The sequence below is a fragment of the Cantharellus anzutake genome (assembly GCF_015039405.1).
Source record: "Cantharellus anzutake strain C23 chromosome Unknown EI90scaffold_57, whole genome shotgun sequence".
NCBI lineage: Eukaryota > Fungi > Basidiomycota > Agaricomycetes > Cantharellales > Hydnaceae > Cantharellus > Cantharellus anzutake.
The window spans coordinates 425,025-442,637 of NW_024067007.1; the positions used below are offsets into that span (position 1 = coordinate 425,025).

Below are 17,613 nucleotides of genomic sequence, written 5' to 3' on the forward strand. Positions count from 1 at the left end.
AGTGGGGAAGTTCAAGGGAGAGGTGGTTTCAAAAGTACTTCTTTGCCTTTCAGCAAAGAGTTAGTGCACCTTAGGCGCTGCGCTTTTGAGGCCGATATCTCAGTTCCAGTTCTTCCTCCAGAGCCCAAAGGACATGTTCAAACCCTCGTTTGAACCTCCCTTCCAAGTACCTCCTCAATCCAGGGACATGAAGAAGATGAGAGACAGCGAAAAACAGCGGAGTTCCGCATGGCAGTCTGATTCCGGAAGACAGAGTCACGCGCATATGCAACCTGGTAAGGACCCTGACGCCATTGAGTGTACCTCTGAATGAGGTCAACGTGGGTTTCAGCACCGAGGGTTCCCTGCGAACCCGAGAGTGATGCGACCTTCAGAACGAGGGTCGGCACATATTTGAGGGCATTATCCTCGTCTCTACCTGACTCTTTAGCAGAGTCAGGTCTGCCTTGTTCATGAGATCTGAGAGAGTTGCCGCTAGGTAACCCCATAGCGGCGAGTAAGTGGGCATCCGGTTTAGGGAGCTGGACGCGACGGGGTCTGATGTAGACCTGATTGTCGCGTCAATTCGCCCGGTTGGGACAGGCAGAAATGTGTCAGAGGCACCGATTTGATCGGGATGATACCAGTGTCACTGGCACTGTGGAACGATACGCCTAGATTTCACCCTTCGTGGAGCAGAGGGCAAACCTGCCACCCTTCTAGACTCCATGTCGTAGAAGACAGGTGAATCAGCCACGGCTGATCTAGTTGACATCTTGCCCCGTGAGGGAGCCAACTCTGGGCATCTCATGCCGCATCTGTCTGGAGCACACAGAAAACACGCGAAAAGCGCGTGTTAAACTCAAAGAACTAATGGTAAATAACTCACAAAGTTAAAAAAGTGTAAGGCGGTCCTCGGGCCGTCGACGATATGAACTTGTATGAAGGTGATGGGAACCTTTTCCTACATCCTGTGACCACAGTTGTATGTACATCGGAGTAATAGAGGTCCCCCGGGTGTACATATTACCTTTGTTCTTCACAATTCACCATCCATTCCTTACCTATAGATCGGAAGCGTACGGACATGTCGGGAAGGGTGTCGGGATTGGTGGGATGCTGCGCGTCAGCACAGCGTGTAAGCACACTGACTGTACAACCTTAGATGGTGTCATAATCCTCGACCCCAGATAATAACAAAGGAATCTTCTTGATAGAATACTCTGAGGTGATTTTTCATGTTATTAGCGGCCGGTGGGATGACAACATCGACGACTCACCCCAAAAAGGGTAGTAGTTCACGAGCTCGAGCAGGACATCTAATATGATGAGAAGACTTCGGTTACATTCAGCTGTGGCCATGTCACTTGGTGACATGCGTGATCTTAGATGCATTATTTCCCGAATGAGCACCTCACAACCCATGTAGAAGTACCACTGCAGCAAACAAGAATAAGAGCCTAAACTAAGTAGCTCAGGAAGGATGCAATATCCGACTTACGATTGAATTCAGATGCCCATGAATAGGCAACAATGATCCGGTGGGTCGGATGTGAGATGCAATCCTTGCCATAGCATGCGCTGCGTTAACGACATTCTTCCTTGAGCTGACGTCTGGGTGAACCGAGACTTGGATGTTGTTCAGCAAGATAGCGCACGCATGTAAAGCCAGATGTGCCTGGACAAGCTCTGGGTTCGCGTAACAAACTGTCTCTCTTGGCTGAAGACCACGAGGATCTGTGATATCTGGAAGATTCTGAGATAGGATGGAGTAGGCTTTAAGGAGCACTCCGTGGCGCCGTCTGCAGCCTTCAGTAAGAGATCCGTCTGGGGCTGAGGTTTCAATGTCAATCATGAAACTCCCGAACTGCCATGCTTGCACCTACTTAGGCTGATGCCTAGCACAAGGTTTTTCGCTGCCTCCAAAAGGACGGCAGACTTTGTCCTGAGGTCAGCCTCTAGGACTTGGTTGACGCTTTGATATGCTCTCAGATCGGGGCTCGGTAGTAGCTCATGCGTCATCGGATTATATGAGGAGAGCATCGCCTCCACTGAGGCACAATTCTGTGCCGAACCACAAATGTGAGCTATGGTGCTGGCATAGAAATCATATACACCCACATCGCCTGGAGCCGATGAGGGAAACCCAGCACACAAACTGATAGAAGTTTCGCAAAGAACAAGAGCATACCACAAGTTGACTCTCTCGACGCTCTCAATGGCATCAGCAGGAGGAGCAAGCAGGCTTTCCGAGTCGGGCGTTATTCGGTATGCCTCGTCCCCTCGAGCACTCCCATGAAGCCCTGCCGCGACTGCAAAGCGCACAGTGGCTGAGATCGTGTTAAACGCCTTCGCCACTCTTCCACCCCGCATATAATAGCAGCCAAGTATGACTGAGGCCCACATGAAATGAATGAGCCGGTCGGCGTGGGTGAGCGACTGCTCAAGGTGGCTGCATGCGTGGGTTAAAAACACAGGCTCGTAGCTAGACATCAATCCGCCGCCGACGGAGCAAGCAGCTAGATGGATGGCACTTAGTAGAGCAGGGTGAACAGACTCGGGATGCGTGGGTGGAAAATGAGTGCATTGTAGGAAGCGCGGAATGTGAATGTAAAAATTGAATTGACTTTTGAAGGGAAGGAAAACTTGAATGCTAAGTGCATGGATTATATTAGTAGGCGAATATTGAGAACCATTGCACAAAACTAACAGATGTTGGCTCAAGTCGTGCGGGACCCCCAAAGAAGTGTCAAAGTGTTGCAATTTGTCATCTATCACACCCCTTGGTATGACTGTGCCATAGCCTTCAGGCAGGACGATCCTCGTGACACAGCCAGTCCCAGAGGTGGGTCTAGGCAAGTTAAGAACGGAGGAATCAGGATACAAAGGGATGCATGGTCGACCAGGGAACCCACGCGGGGGGTTCCCGACTTCCCCTTCGCAACCGCTGAGTCTCTGGATGAGTCCATGCTTGAAGATAGCAGTCTTTCTCAACATTCCCCTGACCTCCCTGCTGATATTTGATACCCTTTCTTCGAGTTGACTCAACGAGGGCCGAGCGGGGCGTTCCATACGCTCATAATGACAATCTCTATTAAACTTCTCACATCTGCCGCAAATTGGCCGTGCGGTGTCACATTTCTGTAAGAAAATGGGGTTGGGATGAGAAAAAAGGTGCTAAAACACACACGTACAGTTTTCCTGCGACGACATTCGACGCAAGCCATTCCGGGAAATAACAAATTTTGGGAGGGTAAATCGATCGAAGGGACTTTATGTTTCCTGTATAGATATCCGAGTTTGAGGGTCACCAAATCTCTCAAATCTCTGCCTAGATATCTGTGCCGTCCAGGATGACAGGAGCATGCGGCTTTCCATTCTTTCCGTTCTCGAAAACCATCTATCGACAGCACCCTCGTGGTGTCATGCCGTCGCTTGCGACGTGAGGTGGTTCCTATTAAATGTGGCTGCCGAGAGCAAATTAATTCCGCTGTATGAGAATCGGTTGTAGGCGCCCAAAAAGAAGCTTTGGATGGTTACATTGTTGCCATCAGGAACACATTCTACCACTGCCCTGCGCTCTTAAACCTCCGCGAGTGGCGCTGGGGATCGGCGGGGGTACATCGGTGGCCGGATAACGCCCGGGGTCCCTGCTTCCGAAGCAATCCCCCTGGGTCCCGGTAAAACACACTGAGGTGGAGACAAGGGTGGTGACGCAGAAAAAAGGCGGCAGCAACACGAAGTTATAAAAGACAGCGAAAGGCTAGAAAACAAATACCTAGCGCCGATACATAAATACACGGGATCCCACCGCCAAAGGTAATCGAAGGTCACAACACCTTCACCTTCAGCAAGACCGAATACTTACAATCGGTACCATACTCGAAGGCAGATCAAGCTGGCAATAAAAAACCGAGAATTAGATCGTGAAGATGCAGCGGACAGAATAGAGGCACGGAGCCGAAGCGTACGGCGGACGCCATACAAGATTGATGGAGTAGGCACGGGGCCGGTGCGTGCAGTAGATGCGGAGAAGGCGCGGGGACCGAAACCGAGACAACGTACCCGAAGCAGTACTTGTACTGGCACGACCAACAACCGGTCACGCGTCACGCGAGGACCTTGGATTGAATTGACTAGCAGCCTCCGGCAATTCCCGGAGGCGGTGGGAACCGGTTGTTGGTCGTGCCAGTGAGATTGACCTTGGAGCAACTACTGGACCTGCAAAGAGAGGACAGACACAGAAATCCCGAAGCATGCAGCGGACGCAAGGGGAAGGATGTGAGTGCCAGGACCCAAGTCTCATTGATCTCGTGCTCCATTACTTGTCGGAAATGGGCGGTTTATTCTGCGTTCGCTCGGGAATCGTCACAACTACATTGACTGGGGGTGCTTGTTCCTCGGAAAATTCTCCTGTCCGGATAGCCACCATTGGTACTGCACCTCATGATGCAATCGTGGCACTCCCTCGGAGGCGGTGTCCCGAGTGGGAGTCCACGCTTCATCAGGGGGTGGTCGATCACCCGGGCATTGCAATGTTTAGACTTCCCGTGAGGAGACCGTGGCAACACTGTGAGAGGGGTAAAACGCAAGGATAGACGCTGTTGTTTCAGGTGACTATGGTGTTCATTTCGATGCAATGTGGAAGGGCGCTGTATCAATTAGACAATGACGTAACCCACGTAACTCACAGGATGCACGGCGGTCATGCGCAATCATGCCGGCTTGCAGCATTCGAGGCTCATGCTTCGTGAAATATTCTATTCTCACTATCAGCTCAGTAATTGTGTTGTGTTGTTTAGAGCGTATGATGGTATCGCTGTGGAAAATATGAAACTTGGGATGAGATCCGGAAGCCCATGGTCCCTCTACATCCAATCTAAATCCCACCAAGTCTCGGGTGTTGTAAGCGCGCGTATATAAGTAAGATGAAAAAGTTGCAGGAATTATTGCCTGAACATGTATTTCAATGAAAGCCATTAAGGAATTTCATGATTAAATCTCAGATTTCAGTCTGGTATAAGTTCGTTTTAGGGCAAAAACCATGAACAGAGGCGTAGGAAGCGAGAAATATACTCATGCAGTACATATGCGAGAAGGAGGAATTGAGGCAACATACGCTGATGAAATAGTCCTGCATGGGGTAGTGGAAATACGCTAACACTCGTGGTGCACAGCACACAAGCGTTTAAGTTCCGAATCGTTCCACCAAGAAAGGAGGGAGAAGAAGAGCGAAAAGGAAAAGGAGAAAAGAGAAAGTGACGGCAAAGAGAGAAAAGAGAAAAGCAAAAAGAGAAGAGAAGATAAGATAAACGGGGGTCTGTTTAACAAACCAAACGACGAAAATCGGAAAAATAAGAAGTACGAAAGAACGCCCCCCAATCCACCCACTCAGTGTGGTCTGGGAGCGCCATAGAGAGGTGGGGTTGTCGAGGACGCTGCGCCCAGACGATACAATGGGGGGGATAGTGTACGTGGTAGAACGGGCGGTTGAGGGGAAGAATGGTGATAAGTAAGAATCGACAAACTCGAAATTGAAAGTGGGTTCTCATATTTTGCTACATAGTCATAAAGGGCCCGTGTCGAAGTAGAACTCTCCCCCTGTAGGAAGAAGTCAGCTGGGGGTGCGTATAATTTAGCCATTGTCTTACCAGCCATTCACACAGATCATTCAGACAAACAAGCGCCCGGTCAAGTTGTCCCGTGAATGACATGACAACAATCCAGAACGGAAGGATAGGCTGTAGGGAGGATAGTGCTGACTGGATTTTGTTGTCGTGGTGATCTGCTTGGCATATCAAGTTCATCCAGTGGAAGCACGCAAACTTCAGTTCAGGTGAAATGCATCGCTCAAATTCGTCATTCAGTGTCGGAAGGTCGGAATTGGGTCGGAAGCGCCACTCCTGAGGCAAATCATCGAGAGCACAGCACCCGGCCACGACCTCGATGGCAGATAGCACATGAGAACGGCTGGACGGCGGAATAGAAGGGTGGCGGTAAGCGAAGATGGATAAACTGGACGCTGCGAGTGGGTCTTTATATTTTTCGACCAAGTCGTACAGAGCCCGCATTGAAGTAGAGTTCTCTCCCTATGCGAAGGAGTAAGCCTGAGTCACTCATGGTTTACCGTTTGTCTTACCAGCCATTCGCATAGATCATCCAGACAAACAAGTGCTCGGTCGAGTTCTCCCATGAATGACATGACCGCGACCCAATACGGAAGAATGGGTTGCAGGGAGAGCAGAGCAGACTGAATCTCGCTATCGAGGGGATCTGCTTGACGTACCAAGTTCGTCCAGTTGAGACACGCAAGCCTCAACTCAGGCGAGATGCACCGCTCGAATTCGACATTCAGTGTCGGGATGTCGGAATTATTCTGGAAGCGCCATATCCAGGGCAAATCGTCAAGAGCACGGCATCCCGCCACAACACCGATTACAGACAGCACATGAGACCGCGGCGGAACGGAAGGGTGATGATAAGCGAGGATCGATAAACTCGACTTTGCGAGAGGGTCTTGATATTTTGCGACTAAGTCGCGCAGAGCCCGCATTGAAGCTGGGCTCTCTCTCTACAGGAAGGATTAAGTTTGAATTCCATGTGATCTGGCCATTGTCTTACCAGCCATTCGCATAAGTCATTCAAGCAAACAAGCGCTCGGTCAAGTTCTCCCATAAATGACATGGCCGCAATCCAGAATGGAAGGATAGGTTGCAGGGAGGACAGCGCTGACTGAATGTCAGCGTCAAGGCGATCTGCTTGGCATACCAGATTGGTCCAATGGAGACACGCAAGCCTCAGCTCGGGTGAAATGCGCCCCTCAAACTCGTCACGCAATGTCGGGATGTCGGAATTGTTTTGGAATCGCCATTGCCGGGGCAAATCATCAAGAGCACGGCAGCCAGCCACAATCTCGATGGCAGATAGCACATGGGACCGATTAGGCGCCGGAATGGACGGGTGATGGTAAGCGAGAATAGATAACGTCGACGTTGAGAGCTGGTCTTTGTTCTTTGCGACCAGGCTGTACAGATCTCGTGCTGAGGCGGACCTCTCTCCCTGGCAAAAAAGGTGAGCATGGGCCGCATCTGGTTTAGACCATTGACCAACCATCCATTCACATAAGTCATTCAGGCAAACAAGGGCCCGGTCGAGTTCCCCCATGAACGACATGACGGCGATCCAGAAAGGAAGAAGAGCATGTAGTTTGAACAGTGCTGACTGAATGCGAGTATCCCGACGATCCGCCTGGGACAGGAGAGTAGTCCAGTGGAGACATGCAAGTTTCAGCTCGGGTGAAATGCGTCGCTCAAACTCAGTACTCAGCATTGGGATGTCGGAATTGTTCTGAAAGCGCCATAGCCAAGGCAACTCATCCAGAACATTGCACGCGGTTACTGCCCTGAGGGCAGACAGCACGTGCAACTGGTTGGAAGGCGGAATGGATTGGTGGCGGAGTCTGAGAAGGGACAGCGACGACTTGGATAAGGTCGTTTTGGATTTGGTGACGAGATCATATAGATCATGAATGTCAGAACGGGACTGTCCCTATGATCCACAAGAAATTAGTACGGAGCAGGCACTGGTTTGCACTTTCATACCATCCAATCACAAACTTTACGAAGGCCGTCGCATGCTTCGTCTAGCCTGCCCATGATTGCCATGGCTACTGTCCAGTATGGGAGCGACTTGTTTAGTAAAGATATGAATTTCCCAGCTTTGGGGTCCGCTTGGGGCAACAAGGCAATCCAGCGTCCGCCCATGGACCTTAACCCAGGTGAAATGAGCCTCTCAAACTCATCAATCAGGGTTGGAATTTCGGCATCCATCTGAAAACGCCATGTCCACGGCAGGGCCTCCACGGCCATACATTCTCCCATCATTTCGACCATCCGCAACAATGTGTTCCGCAGCCGCAAAGGCAACGATGTGGAATTATGGTCGTCACGCCCTTTGAGGAAGAAGTAGCTCCATTCGTGCTCAAAATGCTCCGAGGACGGACTAGGTTGCAGCTGCTAAAGATTAAAGCAGGGTGGGTGTGGGTGGGATAAGCCGCTTACCGATGATCCCAAATTATCTTGAATAGCCGTGGCCAAGCTTTCAAATTCCGCCGCGTCCAGAGTGTGGGAAAACGATGGGTGCTTTGCTACCCAGGTCGTGACAACTTGACGGAGTTGGCTGGGCGGGAGATCCATGAGTAAACCCCTTGATCAATTCGAGACTACCAACCTTGGGAAGCCTGGCCTGAACATCCGCGCACCATGGAAACCCCAATGTCCGAGCAGATGCTCATGAATGGCCTCGTATAATGCCACGAGTAAGTGCTTGACTCGTGAGTGGATATCGTAAGTGGCGAGAGGGGAAAAGGCGTGATTGCCGATATCCTGATTCGAAAGAAGCCGTTAGAACGCGCGTTGAACCGAGAGTCTGGTCATAATACCCACATGGCCAATCCTGATAACTTCTAACGTAAATTGCATGGATTTCAGTAGGGAGGGATCATCGACCACTTTGGCAAGTGTCATGACTGTCGCTGCCATCCCGTTAATTTCAGGGAAGACAAATTCCTTATATACGCGGTTCCTAATCTTCCTGCGGCGCTTCTCGGTTCGCTTCACTTTATAAAGAGCGCCAGTCCTGTATTGAGCCCCGAAATTCCTGAGCAGCATTTCTTGGACCATTGCGGAGAAAAACCAGCAATTTTCCTGGAAACACGACAGCTGTCAATAGGCTCGGTCGCGATACGTGACTTGCCACGTACCCATGTAAGCTTATGCGTTTGGGATTCCCCCGCGACAACATGAAGCACCCGCGCTACATCACGAAGTGACACCGGGTTGGACAGTTCTAGTTCTGCTTCCACCCGAGTCCTCCCTCTCTCGTTGTCCTTGCGATCAAACAAATCGTTACGACGAGCGGAGATCCTAGCCTAATAGGGATGAGTATTCCATAAATAATATAAGTTCACCGCTAAACAATCACCGTGTCCTTTACGGGCGAGCCGCCCAAGTCCCGCAAAATGGGATCTTGCGTCGGGACTGCCTTATCCCCTCGGCGATCCACACGAAGATAGACTTCTTTCATATCGCCGCGGAGAATTTGGAATATAAGAAACCGATGGCGCACGCCAGTGGGCCTAATACAACACTCGACCTTTTGAATCTTGGCCCTAGCAGCACGAGGGCTTCTTAGGACACTTTCGCAGAAAACTCGAACAGAATAAAGCCGAGATCTATAATCGTCCAGATACATGTGCGAGGAAGTGTGGGCTGATGCGATGCCTCTCCTGGTGAACTCGCGTCGCAAAGGGGCCAACTTAGCCAGCTCCATGCCGCTATCAAGCTAATAAAGTGCAATGAGTCATATTCGGAAGGAACAAAGCAGTCAACCATACTTCTCCCAGATAAACGTCGACCTCGCCATAACCCAGAGAGTCCTTTAACTCCGCCTCCGGGGCGTCTCCGTGCTCTTCATCAGCTTCCGACGCTGATAAAGGGAAAATTGGCGCCGCATCATCAGTCCCGAATTGGATCTCAACGGTAAGATGACGCTTACTATTAGATTCAAAGTCAGTCTGCGGCTCAGAAGTCTGGTCGATTAAAATATTTGAGCTTGCTGCTGAAGAGGACATTGCACGTTCCGGGCTGAGCTCAGCCGTGAAAGTACTCAATGTTTTCGCAATGAAAACGTTTCTCTCCGAACCAGCGGAGTCAGTAGGGTACTCCTAAGGACACGATTGAAAGGTTGTCAGTCCTGGTACGACACGGGCGTAAGGGAACGTTCGTACGGAAGGCATATTAGATAGCAAAGGAGGATTATGAGACAGCTACAAGCAAGTTCGAGGGTTGTAGAGAGGACTGGGGAGTATGTAGTCAAGAAGTAGTGTCTGCTGGGCTTGAGTCTGCCACGACTGACGTTCATGGTGATGCTTAAGTAATCGATATGAACGCATTGCCTGCATGTCCATGAGGACCAGGAGCAAGAAGTAGCAGCTGGTGTGCAAGTTGTCATAGTGAAGCCAGAAACTAGCCTCGAGGATGTCGCTCGCCTGGAATGGTAATTGCCGTACATATTTCCCAATTTATACTTACGTAATTTGTGCATCTTATCATCTTATTCACGATGACGTCGCTGCATCGGATTCACCTATCTACGACACCGACCCAAGCTATGGTTTCTGTGTGTTATCGGGTTCCCCATGAACCGCTTGCTGTCGGAGGTTCGAAGGGCACAGTAACATCGCCTCTTTCAACCGTTAATATTATGGGAACAACCTACCCCATACACCGACCTTCTCTCATACCATACTACTCCCTCTTTTCCAGGGAGCTCCACCTGGGTTCGGCTGCTATCCCATACAGCCCAGCAGCTCATCCTGCCAGTTGAATTGACTTATCAGGTGTTGTGTGATGGGATGGCGGTAGGAAGGTTACCAGCCTCTATCGAAATACGTAGATGGCGTAGGGTTGGACGTATGGCCCGGACAAACTTTCCTGGAAGTGTAAATAGACACCAGGCGCTGTAGCGACTAGGAACGGTCAATTTTTGGCGCCAGGAACATAACAGAGCACGCTGCTTTCATCCGGCTCGCCCATCGCGCGAACAAGTTACCGGTAAATTTTAATAGCGCCGTTTCACATACCGCCCCCCTGGAGACACCGCAACCGTTTCAAGGACAGACATCCTAAGCAATGCTAACGTCCCATGTTTACGATCGGTCCAGTGACGAAGCCAACTGTGTCAAAGTATGCAACCTATCCACGGGTCCTTGGCTTGTATTTGGGTAAGCACCCCGCGATGTTGGAAACCCGCTCGGTTAAGTGAGTCAAACTGAAGTTATTGTACCCACGTTGCAATTATGTCAGTTATGTCTACGTGCGGCGATACGTGGCTGGGAGTTTGGCTTCGTAGAGAAGCCCACCTGAGCGATGGTTCTTGACTACGTAAATTGGTGCTTCATGTCTTTGTTGTTGGGAGTATGAACCCATCAGTGATTAACAACTTATCCATGCATAGGAATGACCGGACGCTAGGTTACTAGCCGCAAGGAGGCTGCCATTAGCTTCATAGTGTGGCTGAAGCCGTTAATGGCAGGTGCATCACAGGTACAACGTGGCTATCAATTGGTCCTGGAAAGAAACTATGGGTTTGCCTGCTACCAAGTTGTTGCATGCCTCGTGGCGATTCCCTGGTTTTGAACTGTGCAGTGTTTGCTTGGGTATTACTGTCTTCGTTGCACCCCCAATCCCATTCCCGTCCGTTTATCTACCATGTCACTGAAGTGATTGCAGCAGTGACGGCGATCTCGATCCTCACACCTGTCAAACGCCACACCCGATGTGGATCTCTAGCGGCATGTCCTTCATGCTTGATATCCATGTTAGTACTGGCTCGCATTGGACAAGGGCGAAAGAAAGTCTTATGTAAAGTGGGCGCCGTGGTCAATTCTTAACGATGAATCGGCAACTGAGCAAAGCATTCAGTGGAGAAGGGTGTACCGTTATATACTCCTCTATCCTTACCAGCTGTATGGCATCCATTAGCACGTTGCAACAGGCTACGTCTAACGTCGATCGAATCCTCGCAAAAGTGGAAAAACAGAATCGGAATTTTGACAAAGCTGGCTCCGGCATTATTTCAGCTGACTCTCGCATTGTCGTTCCTTTGTCATCTTGACCTTTGGGGTCATGTACGTAGCTGGAATCAACCTGGCCCTAGTACTAAACTGATAGACGTAACGAACAATCAAGGCCCTCCGAGTTGCAGGTATCCATGGCTGCACTCCTGCAAGATAAGTGAAAGGAGTGTTACGAACGAGTATCGCTTCAGCTAAGCCATGCTTGTGCAAGAATGTTCCTTTCACTACGTCCCTTATCCAGTGAATTTATCTTTCATAGTCCAGGTAATGGCGGAGCTCACATCACTGACAGGACTATTGTCATGCATGGTACGCAAGGTCATAGGCGACCTTTCCTGTATGCTTTTGCTCCGGATATTCATCCTCGCGGCTCGCATCGATACTTGCCTGAACAGACTGACGAACGCCAGTGATATCGTAAGTGTTCTCGTCTGTGCAGCGTGGGTACACTCCATCATCGGTGGGATCACGGAAGCTGAGCCTATGGCTCGTGAGTCGCTGATCTTCGGCTTGTCGCTGCTATCAGAGGGGCCTGTTTCAGGGGCATGAGCATTTGATGGTGGGCGCAATTCAAGCGGTTGCTGGGCTTCGTTGGGTCGGGATTTCTTTGCTATTGGTAGATGAGATATTTAGAATGAGGCTGGTGACTTCTATCACTCACTTGCTAAGTTATTATAGATGTTGGCCACCTACCTACTGGTAATCTAAGGGCTAGAGAGGTCCACAAGGCATTGATCGGGCATTCTGCAACGCCGCTGTGGCAGCTTTTCCAGCAGCTTTCTCCCTCTTTCTCCACAACATTGCTATTGAATAGGACTATCGAAGGGTTCCGTGGCGTGGGAAATTCACCAGTCTTAATTACGTTCCGGGTCGTCGGGTTCAACGGACTGTCCCGCGTGTGGTTGGACTTTCCCTCCCTTGCCCAACGCGACACTCCATCTTATCCAAGCACCACCTTCTGGATTCAAGCAGTAATGCCACCTAGGAAGTTATCCGGAGACACGGCGCCTGCAGAAGGGACTCGCCGAAGTTCCCGTATTGCTTCGAACCCCACACCTGTTGCCGCAGCGGCTGCATCCAAAGCCAGGAAGCCCTCCACGAAAGGGAAATCTGAGGGTACTGCCACTAAAAAGAAGCGAACCGCCAAGGAGGAAGATGAGGAAGCATCAGCGAAAAAAAAGGTAAAAGCAGCTCTTGTTCGAATACATGTTCTCTGACGTTGGATCATGATTCGTGGCAAACTTCACCTCAGGCTAAGACGGACGCTGAGGATGAGGACCAGATTGAAGACGATGGGTCTGGGGAAGGAGAGACCGCTGACGGCAAGGAGCTCCAGGTGGGAGATATCTTGCCAGATATCACACTCAAAAACGAGAAGGGAGATGACATCAAGGTCAATGACCTCACGAGCGCTGAACAAGGGGTAGTTTTCTTCCTCGTCCCAAAAGCTGATACGCGTGCGTATTAATTCTTTGACTGCTGACCATCGGCACCGACTTAGCTGACACAAGAACCATACCTTCGTCATAGCTGGTTGCACAACGCAAGCATGTCTCTTCAGGGACTCCTACTCGGAGTTTAATCAAGTCTCGTACGCTGTCTACTGCGTTAGTGCCGACACGCCTCAAGCCCAACAAAAATGGCAAACTAAGGTGTGCATTATTTCTCTTCCATTCGCATAACCCATCTCACTTTCGTCCCGCCTGCCGCAACTGACCATATACCTGTTATTTGCTAATATGTTTTTCCCTACCTTGCTATTTAGAAAGAACTCCCTTATCCCCTCCTCTCGGACCCTAAGCGCACCTTCATTCGAGCCCTTGGATCATTGAAGCCACCCAAATCCACTGCGCGCTCCCACTTTATATTCGAGAAAGGAAGTGGCAAGCTTATCGATAAAAAGAGCAGTGTTAAACCTGCTGAGAGGTACGCAACGTTCCAGTTCCAGTCTGGGATGTGCTCGTTTACTGTCCCCCTTTGCGATATGATAATATGTTTCATGACTGGGATGTAGTGCAAAACTGGCGCTCGAGTTTATTAAGAAACATCATGGGACGGTGGCAGGGGACGTAATGTCCACAGAGCCAAAGGACGCAGAGGAAGAGCAAGCGGCAGAAACTCAAGAGCGGGAAGAGAAAGAAGAAAGGGCAGAGTCCACCACCGAAGAAAAAAGCCCCGTGGAGAACGGGAAGAATCCCGAAGACAATGACGATACTATCATGGCAGATTCTTGATCTTTGGACGGTTTTGCTGTTCAAGTCATCAGTGGTGTTCGTGCAACGCAGGAGTGAAGCTTGAATCATGTGCGTTGCAATCGAGTTGGTGGTGTCTGGGGAGAAGCACCCACCACTCGTATTTGCGGTGTGTTTATGCTCTTTGGCCTCTGCTGCTGCTCTTCTCTCCGAACTTTCTTGGTTTTGACTCTGTATTGCCTTGCCTGTATGTTTATCTATCTGCCTCTGTTCTGCCTGCCTGCGCGCCTGTCTTGCTTTGTGAAGGATGGATATACATATCACTTATGCAATGTCGATCAGTTGATCACGGGAACTGCGTCCCGTCACCCATGTTCGATTGGATGTTCGCGATGGCGCCGCGGATCAGATCAATGGACTGAGCGGTGACGGTGGTTATCGCGTTGGAACACCTGCCGACATCAATCAATATACTCATTCGGTGATGGGCATGAAACGATCCAGTAGGAGAACTAGTGTTAAATCGCGATGAAACCCAACCAACCCAACCAACCCCACCAACCCCCAATGCCCTGTCCTTTACCCAGAAATAGGAGCGTAGCGGGATCAATGTTGGTGCTGCTCTACGATAGTCTTGTGGCATTTATGTAAGCAAAAAAAAGGATAAGTGCTCAGACTGGCTCCGGCCCAAGATGTGTAGATTATCACGATGAACGAGAAGGTGGGAAGGCCATCACCAATCAATGCTATCATTTGCTATCGCACGTTTCTGGAAGTATTTTCCAAACGGATTGGGGTTACGCAAAGGAGAACCTGTAATGTCTTCATTTGTAGGCTCCTGTACGGATGCATACTAGCCAAGTTTGTAAGGCGTTACCGCTTACATAACCTGTTTCCTCTGTATATGAGGCAAGAAACGATCGAGTTAGATAGTTTAGCTTGTACATATCTGACAACCAATCGAGTTCCAGCCTTCCCGCTCGATTGTCGGCATCACCCGACCTAAAGAGCTCACAAAATTTTCGCTCCTGGCATCATCGAAGGGTGGTGCTAGAAGGGAACCGGCCGCGGCCTGAGACCTCCACCACCGGCTCGGCCACTAGCAGGAACGATGTCTGAAAAAGGAAAGTTGAATGATTGCTAACACATTTCCAATCGCCGGATCGATGCTAGTACTCAGTAGCGTCTTTCCTCGTGCAAATGGGAAGGTGGGTTGGCATTCTGTGATCGTTGAATTGATTGGAATATTCGCCCTCACCATCGTACGATCGTACGTACAAATCAAACCTCATCAGGATCATGGCCTCATTGCAAACAGGTCAAGGGTTGTCCAGCGAACAACTTGATCCTGGCACGGTATAAAGCGTAGGCTGCTCATCGTCCGACGGATAATTGTACGACATTTCTTGTGCTCATCTGGATTCATGTGCGACTGAGACTGCGTCGACTCAAACTCGATCGAGATCGCCCATACGAGCCAATCCAGGTGAGCTATATCCTCGAGTCTGATGCGAAAAATTTCTATCATCGCATGGTATGCCCAGACTGATGCCGCGATACATACCACAGCCCACTAATTCGAAACATCTTCTTTCCACCATATGTTTATTTTAATTTTGTGGCCCCGAAGACCGGACGTTGACTGCGTGTCTCTTCAGTTATCGCTCTTCTGTCTCCAAGAACCAGCTAGAAACTCACAACCCGGCCCCGCAACGCCTCCGGTTTGACTCGCGTTCTATTTCTACGACCATTTTCTGCTCGTTGTAGCCACCTCTTGTCCCATGGTTTCCTGCCGGTCTCCAACTTATCAAAGAGATTGAGACCTTGCTCCTTCAAGTTACGAAGACCCAGTGCTCTAAAGTGCTCCCCAAATGCTCTAGTGCTCGGAAGCACTCGGGGCGCTCTAGGGCAGGGGAACTAGCTATCGGGTTTTCGTGACAAGTTCAACGACTCATTTATCAAACGCTGTGGGTTTGCATGGTGCAAACGGGAGAGTGCTAGGTGGTATCAAGTGGCCCGATTGTGCCAGTGGGCCTCGCAAAGGTTAGACTGGCCGTAATGAGTTGCACTCTCAGGTGTCAGCGGCCTCACGGTCCCCGATCGATGGGTAGCTGTGCATACATATACTAGCCAAGTCATCCAATAGTTCTGAAATGTCACAACAGTAGTCAACATCTATCTCGCTACGTCCAGTTTTGAATGCCAATCATGGCTTTGCGTGTATCTAGATTTCATACAACGGAAAGAGTTCGAATTTATGCAAAGGTGCTAAGCAACAACACTCGAATATTGCGACACATTACTCAGTAGCAAGCTCCAACTTAATTTGGGCGATGGCCTTAGCAGGATTCAATCCCTTAGGGCATGTGCGTGAGCCTTTATGAGAGGAGCAAGTTGAGCCTTCCAATGCAGTCTCAGCATCGAGAAGATTGAAGGACCCACAGTTAAAAATCGTGTGGCACCGGTACAACGACATGGTGTTTTGAAGCTTCAACTTGCGTGCCGCAGAATAGGCGTCCTGTTCAAAGGATATTTCCCGTCGGGCGTGGAAAGATCGCAAATTTAGCTAAGCGGTGAATGAAGTTGTGAACGCACCCGAGAGTCAGCAATCCATCGGTAGGAAGCCATAAGGGTGGCAGGTCCCAAGTACTCATCCTGGTTCCACCAGTACGAAGGGCAAGACGTACTGCAGCATGCACATAGGATGCATTCGTACATGCCATCGAGCTTCTTACGTTCCTCAGGCGATTGAAGGAATTCACCTGATAACGTTCGGTTAAGTTGAGTGAATATGAAGCAACCTATTGATACCTTTCTCCGGGGGGTTGTCGTTTTGCAGGTATGGCTCAATGGACTTATACTGCTTGTAGAATTGCGTCAGGTCGGCTGGGGAAACGCAAATTTAGCGAGAGTCAAGTGTTTGGGCGAGCAGCGACGTACGAACGAGGTCCTTGACAACGTACACTAACGAAACATGATCAATCAGGATCCACTTTTAACTGGCGGTTCTGAGAGAATCTCAAGCCTACTGTGTGGAAGGGGATAGATCTTCGTGTTTTGAGCTTCGTTCCTATCTATACGGCAGAGACATGCAAGAGTATTCTGCCCATCGATATTCATAGCGCATGAGCCACAAATGCCCTCACGGCAAGAACGACGAAAGGTGAGGGTGGGGTCAATCTCATTCTTAATTTTAATAAGGGCGTCAAGGATCTGTGAAGATTGGTACCGTGAGACACCCACGATCGCACGTGAAACGCGAGGACTTTAGTCGCCGTACCATGGGACCACACTGGTTCAAGTCGATGGTATACGACTGAAGAGTGGGCTTCATATCAGGCTCGTCAGGATTCTAGAGGGAACGAGCGGAGCATATGTTAAGTTAGTGCCATGTGGGGTTCGTGGACGTTCGGACTTGATGCAAAACAGAAATCGAAAACGTCTAAGCTTACCCATCGGTAGATTTTAAACTCCTTCTGCATTGGTTTCTTACTGAGAGGGACACTTCTCTCTGCGTTAGGGGTTGGTGCAGCGACGGCCATAGAACGAGAAGCAGTTCCCGAGACAAATCTCGCGCTCAACCGCGAAGCAGGAATCATGGAGACTGATGGCCTAGTCCCCAGCAGGGTACGAGCTACTAGCGACATTTTGTTACAGCGAACTCGGAAAGAGAGCAATGCAGAAAGTCAGCCTTGAGAGCAGACGAGGAGGTCTGAGCGAGAGTCGCCGGTCACTCGGCCAATCAGGTGCTCCGGATTTTTCCACAGAGTGCAGTCGTGGGACACGAGCTCTTGGTCATCCTCC

The 17,613-nt window shown here is 50.0% G+C and overlaps 5 protein-coding genes across 5 annotated transcripts; 1 reads left to right on the forward strand and 4 right to left on the reverse strand.

Moving 5' to 3' along the window:
- Positions 1-974: 974 nt before the first annotated feature.
- Positions 975-3,675, reverse strand: EI90DRAFT_2220276 (uncharacterized protein). Its single transcript, XM_039052712.1, has 7 exons — positions 3,174-3,675; positions 2,690-3,120; positions 2,101-2,632; positions 1,866-2,043; positions 1,481-1,812; positions 1,260-1,416; positions 975-1,202 (listed from the first exon to the last, which is right to left on the reverse strand). Exons 1-7 carry the CDS (start codon positions 3,204-3,206, stop codon positions 1,141-1,143), a joined length of 1,725 nt encoding a protein of 574 aa, XP_038911895.1. The 5' UTR covers positions 3,207-3,675; the 3' UTR covers positions 975-1,140.
- A 1,217-nt stretch (positions 3,676-4,892) lies between these two features.
- EI90DRAFT_3074341 (uncharacterized protein) lies at positions 4,893-6,347 on the reverse strand. The gene is given in 5 exon segments (XM_039061500.1): positions 4,893-4,941; positions 4,952-5,380; positions 5,464-5,580; positions 5,631-6,068; positions 6,119-6,347. The coding sequence occupies 4 exon segments, from the start codon at positions 6,179-6,181 to the stop codon at positions 5,168-5,170; spliced, it is 831 nt and encodes a 276-aa protein (XP_038911896.1). The 5' UTR covers positions 6,182-6,347; the 3' UTR covers positions 4,893-4,941; positions 4,952-5,167.
- An 85-nt stretch (positions 6,348-6,432) lies between these two features.
- Positions 6,433-10,082, reverse strand: EI90DRAFT_2220326 (uncharacterized protein). The gene is made up of 11 exons (XM_039052713.1): positions 9,767-10,082; positions 9,374-9,703; positions 8,962-9,321; positions 8,741-8,908; positions 8,424-8,684; positions 8,209-8,363; positions 8,040-8,157; positions 7,581-7,991; positions 7,090-7,527; positions 6,601-7,034; positions 6,433-6,550 (listed from the first exon to the last, which is right to left on the reverse strand). The coding sequence occupies exons 1-10, from the start codon at positions 9,773-9,775 to the stop codon at positions 6,777-6,779; spliced, it is 2,508 nt and encodes an 835-aa protein (XP_038911897.1). The 5' UTR covers positions 9,776-10,082; the 3' UTR covers positions 6,433-6,550; positions 6,601-6,776.
- A 2,509-nt stretch (positions 10,083-12,591) lies between these two features.
- Positions 12,592-13,851, forward strand: EI90DRAFT_3129459 (thioredoxin-like protein; the record flags this gene model as incomplete). Its single annotated transcript, XM_039064196.1, has 5 exons — positions 12,592-12,798; positions 12,870-13,074; positions 13,148-13,269; positions 13,383-13,543; positions 13,632-13,851. The coding sequence occupies 5 exons, from the start codon at positions 12,592-12,594 to the stop codon at positions 13,849-13,851; spliced, it is 915 nt and encodes a 304-aa protein (XP_038911898.1).
- A 2,257-nt stretch (positions 13,852-16,108) lies between these two features.
- EI90DRAFT_2933765 (succinate dehydrogenase iron-sulfur subunit, mitochondrial) lies at positions 16,109-17,408 on the reverse strand (the record flags this gene model as incomplete). Its single annotated transcript, XM_039055100.1, has 8 exons — positions 16,109-16,185; positions 16,252-16,327; positions 16,405-16,571; positions 16,621-16,695; positions 16,750-16,773; positions 16,839-17,022; positions 17,090-17,161; positions 17,262-17,408. 8 exons carry the CDS (start codon positions 17,406-17,408, stop codon positions 16,109-16,111), a joined length of 822 nt encoding a protein of 273 aa, XP_038911899.1.
- Positions 17,409-17,613: the final 205 nt, after the last annotated feature.